This window comes from Heterocephalus glaber, unplaced genomic scaffold (assembly GCF_053883595.1).
Source record: "Heterocephalus glaber isolate CG9 unplaced genomic scaffold, H.glaber_assembly_v1.0 deba00000621, whole genome shotgun sequence".
In the NCBI taxonomy this organism is placed as follows: Eukaryota; Metazoa; Chordata; class Mammalia; order Rodentia; family Bathyergidae; genus Heterocephalus; species Heterocephalus glaber.
In genome coordinates, this window is record NW_028258153.1 from 8,308,092 (window position 1) to 8,332,439 (window position 24,348).

The 24,348-nt window shown below is 50.6% G+C and overlaps 1 protein-coding gene across 1 annotated transcript; it reads left to right on the forward strand.

Moving 5' to 3' along the window:
* Positions 1 to 653: 653 nt before the first annotated feature.
* Positions 654 to 20,892, forward strand: Igfbp5 (insulin like growth factor binding protein 5). The gene is made up of 4 exons (XM_004864614.4): positions 654 to 1,757; positions 14,236 to 14,465; positions 15,082 to 15,201; positions 16,339 to 20,892. Exons 1-4 carry the CDS (start codon positions 1,424 to 1,426, stop codon positions 16,468 to 16,470), a joined length of 816 nt encoding a protein of 271 aa, XP_004864671.1. The 5' UTR covers positions 654 to 1,423; the 3' UTR covers positions 16,471 to 20,892.
* Positions 20,893 to 24,348: the final 3,456 nt, after the last annotated feature.

Genomic DNA, 24,348 nt, shown 5'->3' on the forward strand with positions numbered 1-24,348 from the left:
GTGTCTAAAAACTCAATACAAGGACACCTTAGGATAAGTGGCAAGGTTTTCAGACTTAGCATTTCCTCCAAAATGTACTTCTCTTCAACTCACTGCTCCCAAACGCTGATGGATGAATGTCCCTTCCTGCAAGTACACACCACACACACACACACACACACACACACACACACACACATGCACACACCTTACATGGTAACTTGGGTATTAGCACACAGTCCTTTTCAAAGCTTGGAGAGAGTTCTTGGGCACAGAATATATCCAGTTGGCTAATGGGAAAATGGGTCTCCCTCCAGCCTGTGTCTCAGCTAGTTGGAGGCTAGAACCTAGAACGGAGGGGGAGACCAAGGCAGTTGTGTTCACCCAGCTAGGAAGACATCTCTTCCGCTCGCCCCTCCAGCTCCTGCCCGCTCTCGGCAGCCCCAGCCCATCCCCTAACCCCCTTTTTTACATTCCGGGAGGAGGAGGGCGCTGTTCCGAGAGCTATGGGGAGCCCCCGTGTGTCTAGAAGGCCTCTCCCCGCCCCCACCCCGTGTGAGTCTGTGCTGCAAAGCTCCTTGGCATCCTAGCCTGGGTTGGGTGTTGGGGAGCTCAAATTGCAGCTACAAACTGGCCCGCGGCCAAGGGCCGTCTATTTAAAAGCGCCTGCTCGCCCGGAGCCCGCAGTCTCTTTGGAAACTTCTGCCGAGGGGAAAAGAGCTAGGAAAGAGCTGCAAAGCCCTGTGGGCTTTTTCCTTCTTTTGCTCCTTTTGATTACTCCCTCCTCTGATTGCACCCTTCTCCGGACTTCACGCGAATTTCGAAGAGGTGGTGGCAGAGTGGGAGAAAAAGAGGTGTTAGGGTTTGGGGTGGGGGGGGCTTTTCTCTTTTTTTTTTTTTTTTTTAAACTTCGCAATTTCAACATTTTCTCCCACCTCTCTGCTGTAGTCAGCGCCTCTTACCTGGTCCGCAGCAGCCGCGGGCCGCTGGCAGCTGAGGGTTAGAAAGAAGCGGGGTGTCTTAGATTTAAGCAAAATTTTTGAAGACAAACCCATTTTTCTCACCACCCCCCGCCACCCCCTTCTCCACAGCCTCCGAGCTCACTATTTCGGTGGTTGCTTTGGGGTGAACAATTTTGTGACTTCTTCCTCTTGCAATTCTGACCAGATCCCCTTGGAGGTTCTCCGGCCTCGGCTCACTCCGCGTGCACCTGGCGCGCCTCTTTTTTCCCCCAACCTGTTGCAAGTCTTGAATCCTTGCAATAGGGACTTGCTTACAGCCACCTGAAACCTCCTCTCCCTACATTTTGCAAGTGTCTGGGGGAAGGCACCTGCTCTACCTGCCGGAGATTTAAGAACAAAAATCTCCAGGCGCCCTCTTTCTCGTTTCTTCCCGCAATCTCGCTCTCCTGCCCCGCCCCGAGGTAAAAGGAGACTCGGAGAAGATGGTGCTCACCACGGTCCTTCTGCTCCTGGCCGCCTGTGTGGGGCCGGCCCAGGGCCTGGGCTCCTTAGTGCACTGCGAGCCCTGCGACGAGAAGGCTCTCTCCATGTGTCCCCCCAGCCCTCTGGGCTGCGAGCTGGTCAAGGAACCGGGCTGCGGCTGCTGCATGACTTGCGCTCTGGCTGAGGGGCAGACGTGCGGCGTCTACACTGAGCGCTGCGCCCTGGGGTTGCGCTGCCTCCCACGGCAGGGCGAGGAGAAGCCACTGCACGCCCTGCTGCACGGCCGCGGGGTTTGCCTCAACGAAAAGAATTACCGCGAGCAAGCCAAGATCGGTGAGCGCGCTCAGTGTGCCAGCTACCCGGCGCACGGGCGGGGGACGCGGGACGGGTTGGGCCCGTGCGCTTTGCGCAGCAAGTGGCTTGGAGCCTGGTGTATCCTGGGAGTAGTCGGGGTGGGTTTCTGTACCTCGGACCTGGAGCCCTGGCGGATCCTGCTATCCTGGGCTGCTGTCTAACGCAGCCTATCCCCGGTTTTGCTCCATCTCCTTACCCCTGCCTCCACCGGACCCTCCTCCCATGGTACTCAGTATACACTCTGAAAAAGTGTATGTTGCATTATCATCTCCCTCCTCCCCCAACTCACTCCCATGCTCTTTCTTTATTACTGAACCTGAAAAATGTCTTTTGTTAAAATATTGTTTTAATTAGGGCCTGAAGAGAGAGGCGTTACCCATCTTCTGGGTTAATTCCATCCTGGTCCCTCCCAGTCCCCCAGCCGCCCCTCCCCCCGCCCCAGCTCCGAGACCTGTCCGCCTCGCTACCCCTGCTCGCGCCTGTGCGCGGGCGCGCGCGCACACACACAAATACACACACATCTTTGATAGCTAACGCCGTTTGGTTGGGGGCCTTGAGGTCCCTCTCACGTGCACACTCGTTGCTTTTGACTGTATATGGTTGATTGTGGTAGATCATAAAACATGTTAAACTGCAAAATGCCATTTCTCTGCCTCAGGAAGGAAAAGAATACAGTACTTAAGGAGCGCTGGAGTAGGGGATGGGGGATGTATAGGAAGGAAGGTTTTGGTGTTCTGTGCCGGATGGTTCGTCCCTGAATCTTAACTACTTTTTCCTCTCCTCGATCCAAATTTTACCTGGGATGAAGGGTGGACATAGGGTTGGGAGGCACAGAGGGATGTGAGACACAGACATCTGCAACTTCTCGGCCAATGCTGATTCCCCCTATCCTTCCACCGCGACCCTCACTCCACTCCACCCACCTTGGCCCTCAACCCCCCCCCCAACTCTCAAACCAGATCACGAGTGGGTGTGGCTCAAATGCAAGAGAGGCCCTGGAAACACAGAATGCAAAATTCAAGGGCGGAGACAGAAGAGCCACGCACCCGGAGCCTCCCTTCCATTTGCCCCGCCCCCAGATGCCCCGCCCCCAAACTCTGGGCGCGAGGAGTCTAGGGTTTAAATGATTGACAGAACTTCCTGTTCAATCAGAACAGTTCCGCCTGCTTATACCAGTTTTCTTTTTGGAGTTCCCTGGGAAAAAAAGTATATATATATATTATATATATGTCTATACTTATTTATATATATAAGTTTACAAACGCTATACAAAAGTCTGGGTTCTGAGAAGTCAACTTGGTTACTGATTCGCTCCTAAAGGTGTTAAGACTTAGCTAAATAATGTTATTTGGCTTAGTTTCTTACTGCAGCAACGCCCTTCCCCACCTAATTGTTCACAAGCACCCCAGTTTGAGTTTTCTTAAATGCAAACCTCATACACTGTCGCGTAAGAGGAGAGTTTCCGCGCTTGCCAATCAACAGAAGAGCTTCCCGGGGCTCAGCCTCAGCCCCGCGAACAGCAGGTTTGACTGTCGCAGGTGCCAGCCCCTCGGCCTTGCAATAGGTAGTCGTTCAACGAGTTGCAGCCTGAAAAGAGGGAGGAGGGGAGAACTTGGCAAGCTCCGGAAGCAGCGGCGACCGATGCGCAGGGTTATTTTCTTAAGATTTTGCTTGTGGAAAGGTACGGGTTTATACCTGGCCTGGAAGCTAGAGCTCGGGTAACAATCCATTTACATCAAAAATGTGCAAGTTATAGTGCCGCAGCATTCGGTCCCACTCCTATTTTCCCCGCGGAATGCTGTAGTCGGTAACGTCAGTGTGCGCGCAGGGCGCGGGCGCGCACGCAAATGCTGGGACCGCAAAGCGGACGCGTCCGACTTCCCCAATCAACCTCTCCACGTGTGCGCGCGCAAACACACACACACACACCCACGACTTTTGTCCCTTTACAATTCCCTTCAGTCCCCTTCCCGACCCCCACCTTCGAGGTGCCTTGGCGCCAACCAGAAGCACCCCCTCTCCGGCCCCGCTCCAGCCCCAGCCCCAGCCCAGCTCGCCGACCCCACTCGGCCGAAGGCAGGTGCCTAGCGGGCGGCAGTTGCGGGTTGGCGGCGCTCCATCGCGGCCCAGGCTGACGCCTTCCTGCTGGCCAGACTGGGTGGGAGAGCCTCCCTAAAAAGTTGGAGGTGGCACGGAAAAAGTTTTTAAGAAGAGGAAAATGGACAGCGAGAGAGGACAGTGTCCTTTTGGGGCGCTTTAAACAAAATTCCTGTTCCTCAAAGACCCAGCTCTCCCACTACCCAAATCTGAGCAATCCGAGTGTGGATTTCCCCCTCTCTCCGGCGGTTGCAAGACAGATGTTTGTGTATGTGCATATAGCGTATTATATACTAATATATAATACACATATACTATATTATATACATATATTAATATAGCACAGGCTTACATATAATAACAAACAAACAAAAGTATATATTATATTTTTATTATGTATACTTTATAACCTCTCGCCCCAAAGAAGTGCATTTTGGAAATTAGTGGTAGGGAATGCAGGAGTGAGGCTGGCTGCCAGAGCTTACAGGAGCAAGAGCGATGAGGCTGAGCCTGCTGTTTTGCTGGCGCGTTGCTAAGCAACTGGAGAGGGAGAGAGGCAGTGCTGGGAGCAGCCTGGCCCTGCATTTTATTCCGCCCCGTTCAGGGGCAGAGATAGATCTAGAAACAGAGGATGGTGTATGTGTGCGGTGGAGGCATGGGAGAGTCAAGAGTTCTTCGTTGGGCCAGGTTCAGTAATACGGGATTGACTGAGACCTTGGGAGTTGAGGAGGGTCTGGGCTTTGCTGTGGGCATTGTTGAGGAAGGTGCCCTGTGGCTTTATGGTCTGGAGCCCCACACACTTGGTGGGGTCTGGGAAGTCTGAGAGTAGGGAGCAGTAGGTTCTGTGTTTCAGTTTTGTCACTGAGAAATAAGAGGCCAAACGGGTCAGAAAATATACTTCTGGGGACTGGGGATTTAACTCAGTGGTTCCACCACCTGCCTCGAAAGCGCAAGGTCCTGAGTTCAATCCCCAGTACAAATATATATATATATATATATATATATATATATATATATATACACTTCTGAGAAAAAAAGAAGAAAAAACATATTACCTAGATGAAAATGAATTCAGCCTTTGCTGCTTTGAGGGCTTGGCTTCAACTCCAAGCCTGGTCCAATTGCCATGTTGAAGTCAAGTTCCAGAGTTCGGTTTATTGGCCATATTTATGTCTGGGTTGAACAAGATCATGGAAAACTGAAGAAGCCAGATTCCTTTCCCACCCGCACTCCCTCCCCTTGAAGCAAGTCTTTGAGAGGCTGGCTGTGCCCGAGCCAACCAAAACGGCAGTTGGGAAGACTGGTGTGATGGTGTTTTGCCTTGACTCTTCTTGCCATCCCCATCTTTCCCCTCTTCCTGCTGTGTCAGCTCAGATTGGAAGAGCAAGCACAGCTGCCCCAGAGAGAGCTCCTGTTCTTTCCGCTTCTCTCTTTCCCTTCTGTCTCGCCCTCCTCCTCCTTCCCCCATCTCCCTGCCCTACTCTAAGGCATCCCCTGAGGGCTTCAGTTTTAAGTCTGAGCAGCTGTGACTTAGTCTGGGGCTTGAGCTGGCTTTGAGTAGGCAGGTGGGCCTGCAGCTGCAGAGGGAGGGCCAGGCTGACCCCGGAGCCAGAGGTCACCGTGAGGGTTAGAGCAAAGGGCATGGGAGCAGGGATCTCTGCAGAAGCCCTGGTCCCTTCTTGCAGCGAGGAGGAAGCTGGTAGGAAGGGGAGGGAAGATTTGTCAGAAGTTTTTACTTTGTACCTGAACCATGTGTATGAAACTTTGAGATATTTAATGTGTGAAAGATAAAACTTTGGAGAAAGAATTCCCTTCTCCAGAGCCACTGAATCCACAGACAGAAGTACTCCACAAACAAGAAGGTACTGGCAAGGACCAGAACAGAAGGAAGAGACCAGAAAAGGGTTGCCATGAGAGATAAATAGGCAAGTGGGAGGGGTTTTATTTGGTTTTAGCTTTGCATTTTTACCACAGTTGGTCCAAAAGTTGCAATTCTCAGAGGCCATCCTTAAATTCTAACCTTGGTGTGTTATTCAAAACAACAAGATTGTGTATTTGCAGAAATAAATACACAAATAAGCAAGGAAACTGATGTAGGCTTCTCCTCCCCTCCTGCAACGTCCAGAGAACCCCTCTCTTTTATTTCTGGTTCCATTTCTTCCCAGAATTTCTGTTATGTTATCATTTCTTTCTTCTTCATTTTTAAAAATATAAATCCAGAGAAGTAATTAGATATTTCTGTGAGAGTGGCCTTTCCTGCCCAGCCACAGGGCTTAATGCTGTCCTAACATCTCTCCAGGAATTATCTGGTTATTGGCCAAAGAATGTCACAGCTGGAAGGACCAGATGAGAACCTGAGGTCCAGGGTGGAAAGTCCCCTGCCTAAGACAAGGGGCAGGGAGGTCCGGGATTTAGCTCAGTGGCACCATGCTTGCCTCGAAAGCACAAAATGCTGAGTTCGATTCCTGGTACCAAAAACAAACAAACAAACAAAAAGATGAGGGGCAGGGTCAAAGGCAGAGACAAGACTCAAATTCAGCTCTTCCCTGAGCGTCCTAGGGCTCCTTCCACTATCACTGGCCACTTCACTAGTCACTAGTCGCCAGGACTCTTACCTGGCCTGATCTAACCAGCAAAGAGGCCTTTGGCCAACATGGCCAAATACTATCCACCCGTGGTGAGGGTTGTAAAGACGCAGTAAGAGCCCCCATTTGAGGGTTTCTCTGTTTTAGAGGCAAGAGTAGGACTGATGTAACCCAAAACTGGAGACAGCAGCTCCATCTTATTCTCACGCTTACTTCTGTCCTCTTCTCTACATAGTCTCACAGACAGAGCTGGCTTGGGCCAGCAGTTTGGTAAGAGAAATGGGACAAAGAGTATGTGAGAAACAGAGTTAAGCCAAGGAAAGACAAGTCTCCTTCTAGATTCTTTGGAACACTGCATCCACCTGAAATATAACACAAGTTACATGTGTAATTTTTAAGTGGGCGACTCATGTTTTTTAAAAAGATTGAGAAACAGGTAAGATTAATTTTAATATATTTTTCAACATGTACTCAAACAATTATAATGAGATCCTTTGCATCCTTTCTTTCCTATTAAGTCTTTGGAATCTAGTGTGTATGTTACACTTACAGCACATCTCAATTTGGACACTAATGTTACATTGGAAATACTTGATCTGTATTTAGGTTTCATAAAATTTGCAGTGGAAAAGATTCACCTACCTTAGTTGTTCCAAACATACTTAAAAGTTTTCCAATAACCAAATGAGGTATGTTTTAAAATAATTTTTAAAATTCAGTTTTCAATTGAACTTATCATTGCAAATGTCCAATAGTCACAGGTAGCTTAGTGGCCACCTAAATGGACAGCAGAGATGGCACCAACAAGCCCCTACCTCACCTGAGAAGGGAATCTCTGTCCCTACTCTCACCTCTGGTCCTGGAGACAGTAAAGACGAATTTTCACTCTCTCTGACAGACAGGACTCCCTTGTTTCAATCCTAGCAAAGCTGCTATTCTTGGTTTCAGAAGTAAACGCTGTGCTCCCTGCTGCCCCCTTATGGTCATCCAGGACTTTTGTAATGTTCTGAGTGGATCAGGGACGGAAATGTGGACCAGTCAGAAATGGTTGTTTAAAGTGTGTATGGGAAGCCTTTTACTGAGCATGTTCCTCCTTCCCCTATTCATGGAGAAATGTGGCTGGAGATGCTCATTTTGGGAGTCATCCATATGCACATCTTTCCTATGTGCACATTTATCTCCAACTGCCTCTCAGGGACCAATAAATCCTTACCAAAGTCCTGGCCCTGAGTCCTAGTTTGGCTTCAGAAAAAAAAAAAAAAGAGAGAGAGAAGTGTTTTTCACCTGTAGTTCCTGGAGAGTGGGACTTGTCTGAGTGGGACCTCAGCCTTCTACTCTGTGACACATCCCCACTTTGACATCTGCCAGGGGAAGGAGGCATCCAGTCAGCTTTCCTTCCTCCACCTTTAGGAGAAATGCAGCATGATGGGGTGGAATTTGACAAAGGGGAGAGCTCCTGGGTGAGTTCTGTAAGTGGAGACTGCATCCGTCCCAGATCCCAGAGCACCGTGCAAAGGCCTTCTCACTTAGGGTTGACAAGCAGACTCCCTGGGGACAAGGGGAGAGCCATCACTTTCTGAGTTTTTTTTTGTGCAATCCAGGGAGTCTTCAATCTTGTGCTTTCTAAGGAGATATCCATCAACCAGGTGACACAACAACCAAATTTTAGTTGATTGGCATTAGAGAAGTGAGAGACACCAGAGGCCTACAAAGGCAGAGACGGGGCCAAGAGTTAATTAGCATGTATCGACTCATTTAATCCTCATAATAACCCTGGGGAGAAGGGGCTATTATCTCCCCCTCTTAACTCTGATGGGAAAACCAAAACAGAGAGGAAGAAGACATTCAGGTTCTGGTTAATCTGCATCAGGGTTGACTGAACCATTGTTAACAGCCCCATCCTCTGCTCAGGAGGAGAGGCTGAAAGCAAAGGGCAGAACTGCTTGATGCAGCTATTCAGTGGTGCAGCGGGGATTTGAACCTAGTAGTCTGGCTCCTGATTCTCAGTGTTTACCCACTGCATTGTATGGTAGTTTTACCTCCCTGATCAGGATAAAGGGGTTACATTCCCGCCTCAGCCAACTTTGCTGTGGGTTTAAGAGACCTGATCACCCCCATCACCCTTCTAACTTGAATGTGAGTGAAGGCTGTGAGCAGCCCCATGGGATAAGCCTACACTCCCACCGTCCAGCCCACAGGTCCCTCAGAGTCCTCTCGACTCCCTGCAGTGTGGTTGTCCTGGCCCTCCTTATTTCTTGTAACTATCCTTTGGGAGGACAGTTGTTTGGGTTTGTTTTCCTCTTGGAAGATCAGTGCTCATTTCTTTATCAGCTCATAATTCTGGATAAAAAGAGCCCAGAACTCTCACGTCTGTTACTGACCACGAAATAAAAGAAATCAGTGTCTTTGGAGAAAGATGGGCCAGGCAGATGCTGGCCAGGGCTGGGAACTGCAGGAAGCGGGACATTGTAACCCACCCACAAGGCTCCACAGCCCCTCCCTACCACCCTGGTGTTCTTTCTCTATGCAAAGACAGGCACACACAGTGCAATCGAGTTAATTAGCATCTACAGCTGGGAAACAGTCCGACTTCAGGAGACTGAGACATGTCTTACATTTTTTTAAACAGCCAATCCCTCAGTCTCCCATATGCCTTGTGTTGTGGCAAAGAGCAGGAGGCTGCATGTTGGCTGGGAAACAGGGCAAGCCGGGGACGGGGACTGCAAAGCATCTAGCCTGGCCTTACTATTTTTGTCTGTACCCAGGTATGGATCAGTGCCCTCAGCCAGCACTGTCCCGTAGAACTCTCTGCGATGATGAAAGTGTTCTATATCTGCACTGGCCGGCACAGTAGCCACTAGCCACATGTGACAATGGGGCACTTGAAATGTGGCAAGAGTGACTCAGGACTCAGTCTTTCATTGTACTTCATACTAAATTAAGTAGCTTAGTGGCTGCTGTATTGAATAGCACAGTCTTAAGCCAAAGAAAGTAGACCTGGAGCATCTGCCTCTTTCCCACCTTCATTCTGCTCATTTTCCTGGGCTTCCCACTGCCTTTCTGCCCCAGGGTAATCATGCTTTGAGGCAAGGGCATGAATGAAATGACCTCCTCCCCGGGTATCCCTCGAGCTCTAACTTGCCCCGGCATATTCCATGTTACAGAAATGCTCCTAGACTGTTTCTCCTTGCTGCTTGGGCAGACTCACTCACTCATTTAAAGGTTATTGATTGGCTACATCCACCGGAGAGTCAAAGATAAATAACAAACCTCTGCCCTTAAGAATGTGGCTGTTTAAATCCCAGAGAAGGAGCTAGGATGAGAGCCAGAGGAAACCCAGCTCCCCTTTTCATTCCTCATAGGGAGACTCTGGGCACCCCATTTTGCACTCCAGCTCAAAAAGAGACTGGAGAATCTCCCCGTGGATGTGTCCTGGCAGAGCCCTGTACTCTTCCTGGGCTGAGGATTCTAAGCAAGCCTCCGTTCCTTCAGCTGCAGTAAATCAAGTCGCACTATCTGGGCCACCTCTTTTCTTTTATGTTTGATTATGAGGTCAAGATAGAGCAGGAAACAGACACCAGCCCAAGGTCCAGGTTTCTAATGATGCCAGGGCAGGACCAAGAGCCCTGGGGTGGAAGGTTAGATTTCATGGAACAGCTGGTCCCCACCCAGACCCATCCATTGCTATGGGAATGGAAGCAAGGTAGGTTGGAATGCTTGCAGCTGCTGGTAAAGCATCTGAACCCGACGAGAGAACAGCAGCGGCCCCAGGCAGGTTTGGAGAAGGTGGTTGAGCTGGAATAGGGTGTGTACACTGGGCAGCTGTGCTGTGTGCAGCACCACCCACCCTGGGACCCTCTGGGTCCACAGCACCTGCACCTGTCCCTTGTGTTTGCTGGAACATGGAAAACAACATAGTCCTCGTGGGCTCATGCTGTCATAGGGAGAGGGCATTGTGCCCATATGTGCCTCTGTGGGTGCTGCTGTCCATGGTGAAAGGGGAACTGAGCCGGGCACGCTGATGTGGTGGGGGTGGGGGCACTGGGTGGAAGGACTGTGGCTAAAAGCCATAGTAGACTCAGAACTCATTGATACCATAATATCCGGATAATATGGTGGCTGTCTCCCTCCCTTAGTCATTGGATAAGATCATGGAATCAAAGGGAACCTGCACAACTTCCAGAACGAAAAAAGATACTGATTATTCCACATTTCCCGTCCTCTGTGGTACCCTCTCAAAATGACATCTGGAGACAGAGATAACTGGAATGTATTTCTCTTTCTTTCTGGGTCATTTTCCAGGATATTATGTACAAATGAGAGTTGTCTCCCTTTCCTCCACCTCCCTCAGCTGCCTTCTCCTCTCTCCCCACACAATCCTCATTCGTCCATCTTCCTTTCCCTTTAAGTCCATGCTGGAGATACACAAATTGAGGGAAAGAATTGGACTGATTATCAGGGAAGTAGGAGAAAGAAAACACTCAAATTCCAGATTTTAAACTTGCTAGCAGTCCCTAGAGATGAGCCCAGGTTGTGTGGATGTCAGTCTCTCACGCCATCTACTGGCCACCAGCAGGTATTGACCTGGGGTTCCACAGCTGACTATCAAATTCCTTCCTTGCGGTTCAGATGCAGAGCAATCTTCTCCAAGAAGTCCTCCTTTGTGGCCCATCTAACTCCCTTCCCAAACCTCAGTTCATTTTTTCTTGGTTAGATAGCTCAGGAGTACCTAACCTATTTGCGCCCTTTTATTTTGCCTAAAACTTAAGCCCTTCTAAAATTGAAAGCCTCTTAATGATTACAAAGCAGCTGAGTAAGGTTAGCTGGCTCTGGCATCCCCAGCTCCAGCCTAGCTTTCCAGCTCTTTAATCTTCATGGCTCCTCACTGGCCCCGCTCCAAGTTTCTACTGTCTCTCTGGAGCCTACAGGTGACCACAGGACCCTGATTAGTATCTTTGATACTTGACTCTCCTGCTACCTAAGTAACGGGTCACATGGGGTTAAGTGGCACCAAAAGCTTATACCTGTCCTTCAGGAGCAACCAGAGGCTACAAACTCTGGGAGTCATGGGATGCATGCCCTCAGGATGCCCCACCTTGCTGAGGCTGTGAGGTGGCAAAAGTGTTTTAAATTCCTTAAAGAAAAATACCAGATTCTACATTTTGCTTTCTAGTATCATCATTGCTTAGCCCCACAGCATATCTTAAACAATTTCAAAGAAAATACCTAGAAAGTTCAAAGGAAATTTTGCTTCAGGATTTATTGCCCCAAGCTCCTCCCAGAAAGGTGATCCAAGGTTAAGGATGGCCCAAGACACTCTTTAGATAAAGTACTAAAAGTGCAATCTTGATTTAGTGAAGGCTGTGAGTCTCATGCATCCATCTCCAGCAAGGCCAGAGACAGAGAATTAAGCTGAAAGGTGACATCTTCTAACCAAAGGGACAGAGTTGTCCCTCCACACAAAAGTAGATAGGATAGGATGGTACCCTCATGTTTAAGAACCAGAGAGCACACCATTGAGAGACTTGTGGACTTGCTTCTGCTTGGACACAGTAGAATGGACTAAATGCCCCTCCAAAGGCTTCTGGGAGCTAGTTCAACCAGCTACAGGAGGGACCCAGCTTTCAGGGCTCACTCCTTAAAGAGATGATTCCCAGAAGCCCATCTCTGGAGACCATTTGCTGGCTTTGCAAGGCAAGCTAGAGCAGAGCACTGATGCTCACACACTGGCTAGAAGCCAGCCCACATTCACTTCATCTGCTTACGATCTGGCCTGGAGAAGAAGCCTGGCTATGGACCCCAAGGGTGCCCTTTCAATGGCAGACATCTCCTACCTCCTCCCCCCAATCCTGCAGTTTTCTACTCTTTTTTGAGGGCTAGGATGCCTGATGGTGCCCAAGGAGTCGCTCAGTGAGACGGGCCAGCCACTTTCCTATATCATGGTTAGCTCTCCCTCCACTCTTGCCCCAGGACCAAGTCTCAGGTTGGGGCCTGTTACTAGATGATGGGGCCCTAGCCTTTCCATTTCCACAGAGTACCCCAAACCAGCCATGCTCCTCCCTGAATCCCTGTCCCCTATCTGACCTGCTCCATAATCAAGGGAATTTGGTTTACCACAAGACACAACTCTTAATCCCTATAACCTCCTTTCCACCTCTAGACATATCAGCCTGGGGACTGGTCATCACAGCAGGTTGTGATAATGTGGAGTCGGGGTGCTGAGATAGAGGAGTAGGAAGCCAATGGGGGACCAGGGCCCTAATGCTGAGCTTGGTTCTGGGAGAACCTTCTACAGTCTTGCTATGTGCTTTCTCTCCCATTTTCTTCCTCCCCAGTAATTACTTCCCTTCCTCTCCTGTGACTAACCACCAGGATCACCATGGACCCAAGGAGGTTTCTTCAAGGTGGGCCCTTCCCTGCCAGCACTGTATAAAGGACCAATACCTGGTTCATTAAACTTGACAAGTCAGAGAGGAACAAGTGCTCGGGAGCTTCCTGCCACCTGCCATCCTGACAAGATTAGGCCAGGTCTCCAAATGCCTCCCCTGAGATCCATCTAAACTTTCTCTGGTTGGAGAGCTTAGGAGTCCAGGTTCACTTTCCCAGGCAACATACAATTAATTGCCTCTTCCCCAAAAGCTCCTCTTTCTTTGCAAAATCCCCTCCTCCCAACTTCTTTGAATTCTTCCCCCATCTTCAGTTTCTCATCCTTGGCTATCAACATTCCTGAGTATCCAGGAATAATGGCATGAGATTTTGCTTCACCTCTTTTTTAGTTATTTGGGGTCACTCAAATTTATCTCCTTTTCTGAATAATTGAAAAGAGGGCAGTGAGGTCAGGGCCTCCTGGCTCCACCTCACCAGGGACATCCTGGCTGCACGCTGACCACCTGGGAACAGCAATTCAAGGTCTCCCACTCTGAGTCTGCTACTGAGGCTAGAGGTCAGGGAGCTGAGAAGAGAAAGTGGGTGCCTGTGAGTGGGCAATCTACTGCAAATTTGTGGACTGAGAACAGCCAGGCAAGTGGAATTAACTGACCAACAAATACATGAACAAAATCCTGCTTCTCTAAAGGTCATAAGTCAGCTAAGTATAGACTGTCACCACGTCTCTCCTATATATAACTGCTGTGGCTGCAGCCAGCTGTCTGCTTCTCTCAGACGGGAGCTGAGTAATGTCCCAGCCTCCCAGGGCCGGGAGCACGAAGCCAGTTCTGAGCTGAAGCAAGGAGCGAGGCCTCTGGATGCCATGTGGCCCCACACCATTCCCCTCCGGGGCCCACACTTCAGGCTCTGCCTTCTCCCAGGTCCCCGTCGCCTACTCCTAATGATGCTGTCTGCTGCCCTGCTGCTTCTGCCCCTCGCTCCCCAGGTCCAGCTGCCTCTCAATGCCCAACAGTTCTAAAAGCATGAAGATCTCACCAACAGCACAGACTTGGTCATTCTTGCTCATGCCCCGGCTGGTGCTCATGCCCTGGCTGGTTTGTTTTCCTTCGTCTGCCCAGATATCTGGATCTTTACCCTCCAAACACGGCCCCATGTACAGACCAGTGAGACTTCGTTAAGATTCCCCTTCTCCGTGAAGCCTTCTGGTCTCACTTCGCAGATAGTCTCAGGCACACTCCTCACCACTTAATGAACACTGCTTCTTGTTCTCTCCCTGAGTCCTCCAGTCTGCTGAGCTCCAAGAAGGCAGAGACCCCATCTGCCTCAGCCTTTATTACTCCCCTCACCCCAGACCTCTGAGACCGACCCTCCATCCCTTCTCCCTGCAGAGCGAGACTCCAGTGAGCACGAGGAGCCGACTACCTCTGAGGTGACTGAGGAGACGTACTCCCCCAAGATCTTCCGACCCAAGCACACTCGCATCTCTGAGCTGAAGGCTGAGGCTGTGAAGAAGGACCGCAGGAAGAAGCTGACCCAGTCCAAGTTTGTGGGGGGAGCCGAGAACACTGCCCACCCTCGGGTCACTTCTGCGTCTGAGATGAGACAGGAATCTGAGCAGGTGAGGCCCAGGGATTGTCTGCCCCTCTCTCCTGCTGCCACCGTGCCAACATTTGACCTTTCCTTGCACCTACATAGTGTCTGTGGCAACAGGACATACATAGGCTAAACTTCGCAAGAACTGATTGCTTACTGTGTAGCTCTGTCTACACAGCCTAGGATTTGGGAGGATTATTTTTGGAGCTTGCATTTATCAGGACTGAGAGTTGTCCAGGTAAATGAGAATAGAGGTAAGAGTCCCTCGAGAATGAGTGCCTACCAGCACAGTGACTGTCTGCCAGGTATGTGAACCCTGGAGCTGTGTCCAGTCCTCGGGGGAGACTAAACATTCTCCTAGAGCAACCAGAGACAGCAATCTTTGAGTGGAATTGCTCAGCTGGGTTGAACAGCTGCAGGAGGGAGGACTTCAAGGCAGAAGGGAAAATAAGACTCTGTACCTGACCAAATACAGACTTTTAATATTCCCCAGGGACATCGGAAGGAGGAAAGGTATTTGAAAGCAGCTGATTAGAACTAAAAATGGTGACTTTGGACCCCACACCTGGACCATACATCTGTGCATCAGGGTGATTTTCTCTTGGGTTCTGCTGCGCCTCTCATCCCTCCTGTCCTCACAGGGCCCCTGCCGTAGACACATGGAAGCTTCCCTGCAGGAGCTCAAAGCCAGCCCACGAATGGTGCCCCGTGCTGTGTACCTGCCCAACTGTGACCGCAAAGGATTCTATAAGAGAAAGCAGGTACATTCCACTGTGTGGGCTCCCGGGCTCAGACACATCCTGGTACCTGCCAGGAAACCTCTGACTCACACAAATGGCTGAGATTTCTGCTGTTAATGATTTGGGATCTCCTGAACCTCTAATATCCATTCATATACTGAAATCATGATTTCCTTTTCCCTCCTCTGTTATAAATCTCAGCTTTTCACAAATCCACCTTATCTACATGAATTCATTGAAGGAGGAAACTTTGTAACATTTCCTCAGATCACATATTGTCTATGTTCCTTAAATGCCTTTCTGCTGCTCACACACATACACACACACACGCACGCACACACACATGCACGCACACACACATGCACACAGGACTAAAACCTTTTTCCTCTATGCACCATTTGAAATTATTTCATGTGAGCAGTAGTGCTTTGGCTTTTGGTAATGGCTCCCAGGCTTCCAAGGTCATGGAACAGCCCCCAGGGCTCCTTAAAGTACTGGTGCTGGGCCTTGCCCCTAGGGTTTTTGATAGACCAGTCTGGGGTAGACTCTGAGGGTTTTACATTTCTAACAACTTCCCAGAAGACCCTGATTCTACCTAAAAGGAACCCCTATCTAAGTTGGCAGTTAGGAACCACATTGGGGTCCATCTTGGTTGTGCCACTTGCCAGCTGTGACCCTTGGGCTCAGTTGTCGAAAGTCTCTGTGCCTCCTGTTCCTCGTGGGGAGGGGACACTAGCAGGCCACACAGCACTCAGTAGTGACAAATAGGTGAGTATGCCTGACAGAGCACTCTGAACAGCTCCTGCCATGTGGCAAGGGCTAAGCAGTGCCTGGCACATGATCCAGCAGCTAGTGGTGCCTCCCATGGTGACAACTGCCACTCGCATGTTTAAGAGATCGGCCTCCTCCTCCCCTGAACATCCCTGGAGAATTCCGGGTTGGAAGACCCAAAATAGGCAATGTACAAAAGAGGTAGCTGAGGGCAATCTGCCTAAAGTAGTATTTTCCTCTGGGGACCCCAGAAATGTAAGGGTTGGGTGTGGCCCCCTCAACTCCCTGGGGAGGAGAGCTTGTCTTGGGGTAGGGAAGAGACCGGGAACACAGGGACAGGGCCTTGGGTGCAGCGTCCTCACTGTCTCTTGCCCCCCTACGCTTCAGTGCAAGCCTTCCCGCGGCCGCAAACGTGGCATCTGCTGGTGCGTGGACAAGTATGGGATGAAGCTGCCGGGCATGGAGTATGTCGACGGGGACTTTCAGTGCCACGCCTTCGACAGCAGCAACATTGAGTGATGCGTCCCCCTCCCTGCATCCTTCCCCCTCCCACTCCCACCCCCCAATTCCAGCCATCGCCTCCCTCCACCCCAGGACACCACTCATTTCATCTCATTTAAGGGAAAATATATATGATCTATATTTGAGGAAACTGAGGACCTCGGAATCTCTAGCAAGGGCTCCACTTTGACAATGACAACAACAGAGGTGCGGACAGATAAGGAGACACCCCTCCTCCCCTTGAAAGCGGTTTTCTTTTTGAGGCAAGTTGAATGAACAGAGAAGAGAAAAGAGGAAGAGCAGGAGGGAGAGAAGGGAAGAAAGTGTGTAGAAGAGAGGAGCGATGGACAGGGTTACAAGATGGAAGAGAGGAGTGCGGGTGGGAAGGAAAGGGCACAGGAACAGGCCTGGGTCTGTCACTGAGTCCAGCCCTGGCCTAGGCTGGGGAGAGGTTGGGGCGCTAGGCCTGAGATGTGGCATTCGATGACACCCTTGAGTTCTCTTAATCTGGATTGGTCAGGGGGAGAAAGGAAAAGACAAAATGTGTCAGTGCCTCTCTCGGGTCCTTCTCTTTCTCCTGCCACAGTGTGGACGGCTCGACCCCATTCCTCCTTCCCCTCTTACCCCAGTGGGATGTTGTTTTTCCCTCAAAGTTACAAAAACTAAAATGCATTCCATTCCTCTGAAAATAAGGCAAATTCATAATTGAGTGAAATTAGATAGGTTTTCCTAAGAAGACCCATAAATATTAAACATGTATGCATTTCACTCCTCTTGCATATTCGTAGACATGAACACAGCCCATCTTAGAAAGACTCATTCTTCCCGGTGACCTGAAGCATTACTTTAGTCCCTCATATCATTCAACTTCCAGCTAGTGCAGCAGCTGTTGTGGAAGAGGATAGGCTGAAAAAAAAGCCAACTTGTATCTATCTACAAGTCTCCCTATATAGGCATATAAATCTTTTCTTTCTGTCTGTCTTCTTTCTTCCTTGCTTTCTTTCAAAAGCTTGTATTACCTCTTCAGAGTAGTTCCTATGGGGGCACTGAGGAGCTTCCTCATTCTGGGGAAACTCATATTCTCTGCTATAACTCATAACACAAGCTGTCCCTGCCTCTAGTCCCGTGAGCAGAGAACTCAGCTCTTTGTGGGCACAGCAATGGATTTTTAGTAATTTCCCACGTGTGTTCACACATGCCCACCAAGCTGGGTGGGCTCCCAACACTTGGTGGTGTATGCACCACTCTGCCTGGCTTATCCCATTTCGGTCCTCAGATCCTCCGAAAGTAACTGCCACTGGGTGCCACACCATTCGAGCCCAACAGGTCTGAGTTTGACCCACTGGTCCTGCCCCAGCCTGTTGGCTTTCATCTGGACAGCCCTGCATTTTGCAGAGCAGGAAAGAGGTTGATGTGAGAGATGGCAAAGGGAGATGGTGGGGAAAAGGTTTTAAAAGACGAAAACAATCAACAGAGTGGCAGGACAGAGGGCCAGAGGAACAGAAAAGCAACAGAGAGAAGGGAAAACCAATAGAACTTTCCTTGGCTTCCCTCTGCTATAAGCCCTCTGAGATTCAAGAGGAAGGAGAGAGAAAAATGGGGAATTGGTTGTAAGATAGAAAGGAGCTCAACCCAGGCCACAGAGCCAGGGAAGGTGAATAACTTTAGGTGGATTCTAGATTTGAGATGCTGGGTGGGAACAAGAATCAGCAGACTGGCCATTCATTCAAAGGGACAAGAGGATGTGCTCACCTTCAGCCCACCACAAGGGACTGAAGCCAAAGGATCTTTCAAGTTCTTCATCCGTTCTGGCCAGTCCATGCTTCTTCCCTGGGGTGAAGGAGGGAGGAAGGCCCAGGAAAACCCAGGAACAGATGCTTCAAGAGTGCTGTCATTTGGCAGCCGGAGTCCGATCCAAAAGAAAAAATCCCACTCTCTGCTGACTTCCTCAACCTGGGGGTGACCTTAGGACTGCCCTCTAAGATAGAAGATAGCCTGCCGGGAAAGGGGACTTGGACATGGGGCAAGGAGACTCTTTCTTGCTGTGGACATACCTTTTCCCACTCTTTCTTGATGGCATGACACAGTGGAGGCCAACTCCAGCACCAAACTTGGGGCCACGAAGAGGGACAGCAAAATAGCAAATATACTTCAAGGAATGGAAACGCATTGCTATGACAGTTGGGGATGTCGGCTTCTCCCCTGGACATCTATGGCTGTACAGTTGGCTGGGGATGGGAGAGGTGGTTGATCTTCATGAGACAAAGGGCCGTTGGTGATGAAGCAGGAAGGACTCACTGGACCTGTGGGCCAGTGCACTCCAACTCTGCACAAATGTCCCCAGCCCTGAACTCACACTTCTCTCTGTCTTAGGCCAGTATCCAAAATCTTCCTTCAGCCATTCTTCTTTTGCATCTTGAGCAGTCATCTAACTAGGAGCTGCCAAGTGGATACTGGGGTGCCATCCCCCTACGAAAAGACTGAGCCAGGAGCGGCCTACCCTCCACTCCTCCGGGCATGGACCTGATCCCTAAGAAGGGCTCTCTCTTTCCCCCACTGTTTGCTGGACCTTGACCTGGCCTCAGCCCTTACACAGGCTCTTTGCTGTCAGCCACAGGTGGAAGATGGTTTAAGCTGCTGCCAGACTCTTCAGGCTCCCCAAGCTCATATCTACTAACCCAAAGCTGTGCGTCGCTCCACCGCTTGCAGAAGGTGTGTCTGGGAAGCTGGCCTCTCCTAGAGAAAACTGGACCTTTGGTGACAGATGGGACTAAACCTCCCAAATGAAAGGTCTGACTGAGCCCAGAGTAGGGAGACAATGGGGGGAGCCATGGAAAGAAGAGAAGCCATCGCCCCCTTGGCAGCAGCGAGAGAAAGTGAGCCTGCAACGGAGTGAGCACGTGGAGTCGTGAGCTCATTGGCTCCAGTCAGGCCTTTGGCCACCTCTCAGCTCCCCTAGAGGCCTCAGTCGGGGGGCATCTATGGCTGCACCTGCCCCCACCCCTACCCCCATGGGAGGCCTCCCCTCACCCCCTTTGACTCATCCCTCACTCTGCAGTAGAAAAGATACCTCTGTCTTCCCCCACTACTGCCAGGTAACGGAGGGAGGCCCAGCCAGGACTGATCTTCCTCCCCCAGCCTGTCCTGACCCGCCAGGCAAACCAGGACACCTGGAAGGGAGAGAGACTCAAATATTTCTCTGACAGCCAGGCCTAGACAGGCCTGGGGACATCAGCCCCACATGGGCGAGGGCGGGAGGCTTGGGAGGCCCTCTGTGGTCACCCTCTTCTCCCCTCACCCCATCTTCTCAGTGCCTCCTCTGTCTCCATGGTAACCCTGTGGGGCTACCCTCCTCCTACCACCAGGTCCTCAGCGACACAGGGGCTGCCAAGGCAACTGCCACGCCCCTCCCTGTGGTGGGGCCCCACCCCCTCCCTCTGTCAGCTCAGAAGCCTAGAAGGCTCCAGTTCCGAATGTGGGCTTGAGAGGGAGTGGGCCAGAGAAGAGAGAGCCTTTAGCCTCAGAGAGGAGCCTCTGGCTTCTAAGGGAAGGAGGCTGTTTTGAGACAGGGAAGTGAGGAGGATTTCATCCAACAGCAACCTGAGTGTTGCATCGTCTTTATTTTTAAAACCACTAAAGTGCAAGAATTATTTTGCACTGTTTCTCCACTTGTTTCTTTCTTTCTTTCTTTCTTTCTTTCTTTCTTTCTTTCTTTCTTTTAGGTTAGAGTTTCTTTTTGAAAACATGCTTTCTTGGTTTTCTGATGGAGTACATAGTTTAGCCATGGCACAGACTCTGGCCCTCTTCTCCTTAAATCCTTCCGGATGGGGAAAGGGAAGGTGGGAGGGACAGAGGGGAAGGGGACCCCAGCCACCCTGCTCCCATGCACCCTGCTTCTCTGGTCCCTGGTCACCAGCCTCACCCCATCCACACCACCACCACTGCCACACAGTAGCCCCCATGGATAGCACAGTGGTCAGACAAGATTCCTTCAGATTCCGAGTTGCCTACTGATTGTTTTGGGTTGTTTTTCTTTTAAAGACAGCAATAACCACCGCACATATTACTGTAGTTCTTTAGTAGGGTTCCATACAGGCATACCATAGCTCTGTTCTCTCCTCTTTTTGGTTTTCAACTAAAAAAAATAAATGCTCATCTTTACTGGTGAAAAGGATGGAAAAATAAACCAACAAACAAAACAGTTTGTGAAAAAAAAAAAAAGCAGGAAAAAAAATCACCTGAATGCGGAAGAGCTCGGCTCCTGTTTGGTATTTTGTACTTAAGGAAATAAAAAGAAAAAAAAACCCAGAGGATCTCACGTTTTATTAAAAAGTGAAGATTGCTGTATACTATTTATTCAACTTATAATTTATGTTACTCCTTGATCTTTGTCTTTTGTCATGACAAAGCATTTATTTAATAAAGTTATGCATTCAGTCAGCCTGCGTGGGCTTCCTCCGGGGACACAGGGAAGGTAGGTAGGGGCAAGGTGAGCGAGCACCTGGGACTCCCCTCAGGCCACAAACCAGAGGGGAAGGGGAAAGGACCCAGCTGAGGCTAGAGCCCAGGGCTTCCCTCCCTCCAGAGGCGAACGGAGGTGGCCACTCCTCCCAGAGACCTGTCCACCAGGTGGCCACTCCTCCCAGAGACCTGTCCACCAGGGCCAGAGCGCCCCTTCCCTGTTCACTCTAACCTGCTACTTCCTTGACCTTGACCCCTCTGTGCCTCCCTTCCAGAGGGCGCAGCCTTACAGGGCTACTGAGTGAGTGAACGGCCTCAAAGCTCGTGGAATTTCAAACACTGGGTATATGTTCCACCGCTGTTATGCTCGCTGCTGTCATTACTGTCACCTCATCTCCACTACCGCTGTTAAATAAAGTGCTCTTCATCCACTCCTCAACACATGAATCTCTTCCCCTTAGAGAGGAGGTTAAGAAAGGCATTTCTAGAAAGTTCCCCAGTTGCCTATTCCAGTGCCATGGAAGCTTTTCATTCCTGAGAACCTCCAGCCCGGGGGAATTCTACCTCCAGCTCCTACCAAGCCCCCACTGCTGTTTGTGCCCAATGAAGAGAAAGCTATGAAGTGGCCCTCAGCCTTCAGCCACACCCTCTTACCTTCTGCCCCAGTCTCTCTGTGGCTATCCTCCTTCCTCAGCCCTTTCTCTCTGGGATTTTCTCTGGGTTCTTTGTGGTCCTTCTTCATTCACAGAGCCTAGGGCAGAAATCCTGCCCTGTAAGTGTTCCACTGATGGCGCCCGCAGGCCTCCCAGGCCATCAGCACACCTGGAAGATGTAGGTGGTGGCATCTCCACTCTGCCCAGCTCAACAGTGAGGCCCTCAGGAGTCCTGGCATCCTGCTCTCTCTGAGTCACATGGCGAGTGAAGTCATGGGGAGCCCCTGCCTTGCCAAGGGGGTTGGGCCTCCTCTAGACACAGGTGCTTCTGGGGTGGCTGAAACTCTTCAGGTTCCCTCCAGTTCAGAGTAACTGCTCCCATCCAAGAGGCCCATGCACGTGTTTTGAATGCCCAGTCACCCAGCCCCTGCCCTCAGTGCCTAGCGGTGAAGGTAGAGACCGAGGCTGTGAGACCTGCAGTAGGATGTGCAGGGAGGGGGCAGAGTCAGGGCACAGGAGAAGGAACCCATGGAAGGCTCACCACACCATGCCCCTGGACTGTCTCTGGTGTCTCCAGTGGAGATCCTCCACTTGCCCTGGCCCACACATACCTGGAGGGGCTGCGGAGAAAGATTCTTCCCCTAGAGGCTCCTCTTTGGGGCTCATCAATCTCCAGACCTCACAGCCCTAGCCCGCCTCTCCATTCCCCCATTCTTCTTGTCTCCTTCTACCTTCATCACCCTCATCCAGAGCCTGCAGCACACAGCCCAAAGCCATTGAGCAATCTGCCTCTCAGCTACTCCACCCCTCACCCACCAACACACAACTCTTGGTCAGGGGACAGCTAGGCACCTCGGGGGTCACAGGATCTGCCTGGGGCACTTGCAGGCTGGGGCCTGGGATCTGCTGGCCTCCCACCTTCTCACACCCCTGCAGGCGGTGTCTGGTCTGAAGCCAACGGCCCTGTTTACATTTCCTCAGCTCTCTCAACTCACAGAACACTCTGAGCCTTGGGACCCTAGTGGGTTCCACATCCAAAAATCTGAAAATCCCACCCCCCATTCCCCTTGTGTTCTACCACTGCAGCAAGAAAAATGGGGCAGAACATTTCAAAGTCAGCACTTTACCTAACAGAGATGAAAGTCTTTGGTCTGCTCCATTTTATTTCTCAACCCATCAGCCCTTCCATAGCTCTGCCCTCAGCCTCTGCTTGTCTGGGGCTCACCTGCCTGGCAGCACCTCAGGCTTGGAGAAGCCTCTCCTCCCAACATGGTCTCTCCTGGCCAGCACTGCTGAGCCCTTCCAAGCAAAGTTCCTGTGGGCTAACATCGCAGATCGCCCAGACTCTGTAGGCTCTGGTCCTGCCCAGGAAATACATACCAGGGCTCCTAACTAGATTACCTCCTTCCAACAGCACTACTCCATCTCCCCATCTTCCTCTGCACTGGGGAAGGAAGGGATGGGAGAGAGGGGCAGAGGTGACCAGTAGCTTCTAGATACAAGTGACGGGACTCAATCATAAACTGGACGTCTGGACAGGGATGAGGAAACAGACAAGAACATCTTGTCTACCCAGTGTCCCCCCCAAAACTCAAACTCAACATGTCCACAGGTGAACTCATCCTGCAAGCACAGGTACTTTGCCTCTCTTGTCATTGTATCGCACACCTTACAAAGTTCAAGTTCAACAACAACAGCAAAATCTGAACGTGACGTCTTCTCCCAAACCATCCCTCTTCCTTTTCTTTCCCCTCTTTGTTGCCCTTGTCCTCTTCCCCCTACCCTACTTCTCCTCCTGTCTCGGACAATGGCTCCATCCATCATCCACTGAGTTGTCCGAGCCAGACGCCAAGCATCAGTCATGACTCCTCACTGAACTCCACATCGGCAAGCCACCAAACCCTGGAAATCAGAGACCTTATTGACAGTCCTTCTACCTGACCCCTCTCTTAGTCTCCTGGGCCTAGTTCGGTCTTCCTCATCTCTCACTGGACTGCAAATCCTCCTCCTCACCCCTCGCTTTTGTACATTGTTTTCCATACTAGACATAGATAGATGATAGATAGGTGATAGATGGCAGATTGTGTGCGTGTGTGTGTGTGTGTGTGTGTGTGTGTGATGGTGGAGCTGGAAATTGAACCCAGGGCTTCATGCATGTTAAGCAAGTTCTCTACCACTTAGCTACATCCTCAGCAGTTTTTATTTTATTGTATATTTTATTTTATGTTGAAATAGAATCTAGCTAAGCTGCCCAGGCTGGCCTCTAATGTGTGATCCTCCCGCCTCAGCCTCTCAAGTAGCTGGGATTACAGGGATGTGCCACAACACCCGGCATGGTTGCAGTTCACTTTTTAAACTCAAACCCAATCATGCTCATCCTCGGCCTAAATTCCTCCCTTGGTGCCTCCCAGCTTTTGGTGCGGAGTTGAAGTTCTTGGTGAAGGGCTCCTTTCTGGCTTCCTCTTCTGCTACATCTCACTTCCTACCCTAACCGCATGCAGGTCTCCCTGTCCCCCTCAGGACTGAAGATTTGCACACGCTCCCTCTGTCTGAACCCTGTCACCACAGGCGTGCGCACACGCGCGCACACACACATACACACACACACACACACACACGTGAGCCTTTCTCATCTCTACTTTGCACCCCAAGATGCCTTGTAATTGCCCCAAGTGCCTCCTGGAGGGCGTGGTTGGTTTCCCATCTCCGACTTACACTCCGTTTTCCTTCCAGGCAGTGTCAGCCTTGAAGGACAAAGGCCTCCATCTTTTTCATCTCCTCA

Bases quoted from the DNA above. Each gene is read 5' to 3' on its own strand.
- Igfbp5 (XM_004864614.4), top strand. From the start codon at position 1,424: ATGGTGCTCACCACGGTCCTTCTGCTCCTGGCCGCCTGTGTGGGGCCG. The intron at 1,758-14,235 runs GTGAGCGCGCTC...TTCTCCCTGCAG, and splicing joins CCGCGAGCAAGCCAAGATCG to AGCGAGACTCCAGTGAGCAC. The intron at 14,466-15,081 runs GTGAGGCCCAGG...CTGTCCTCACAG, and splicing joins TGAGACAGGAATCTGAGCAG to GGCCCCTGCCGTAGACACAT.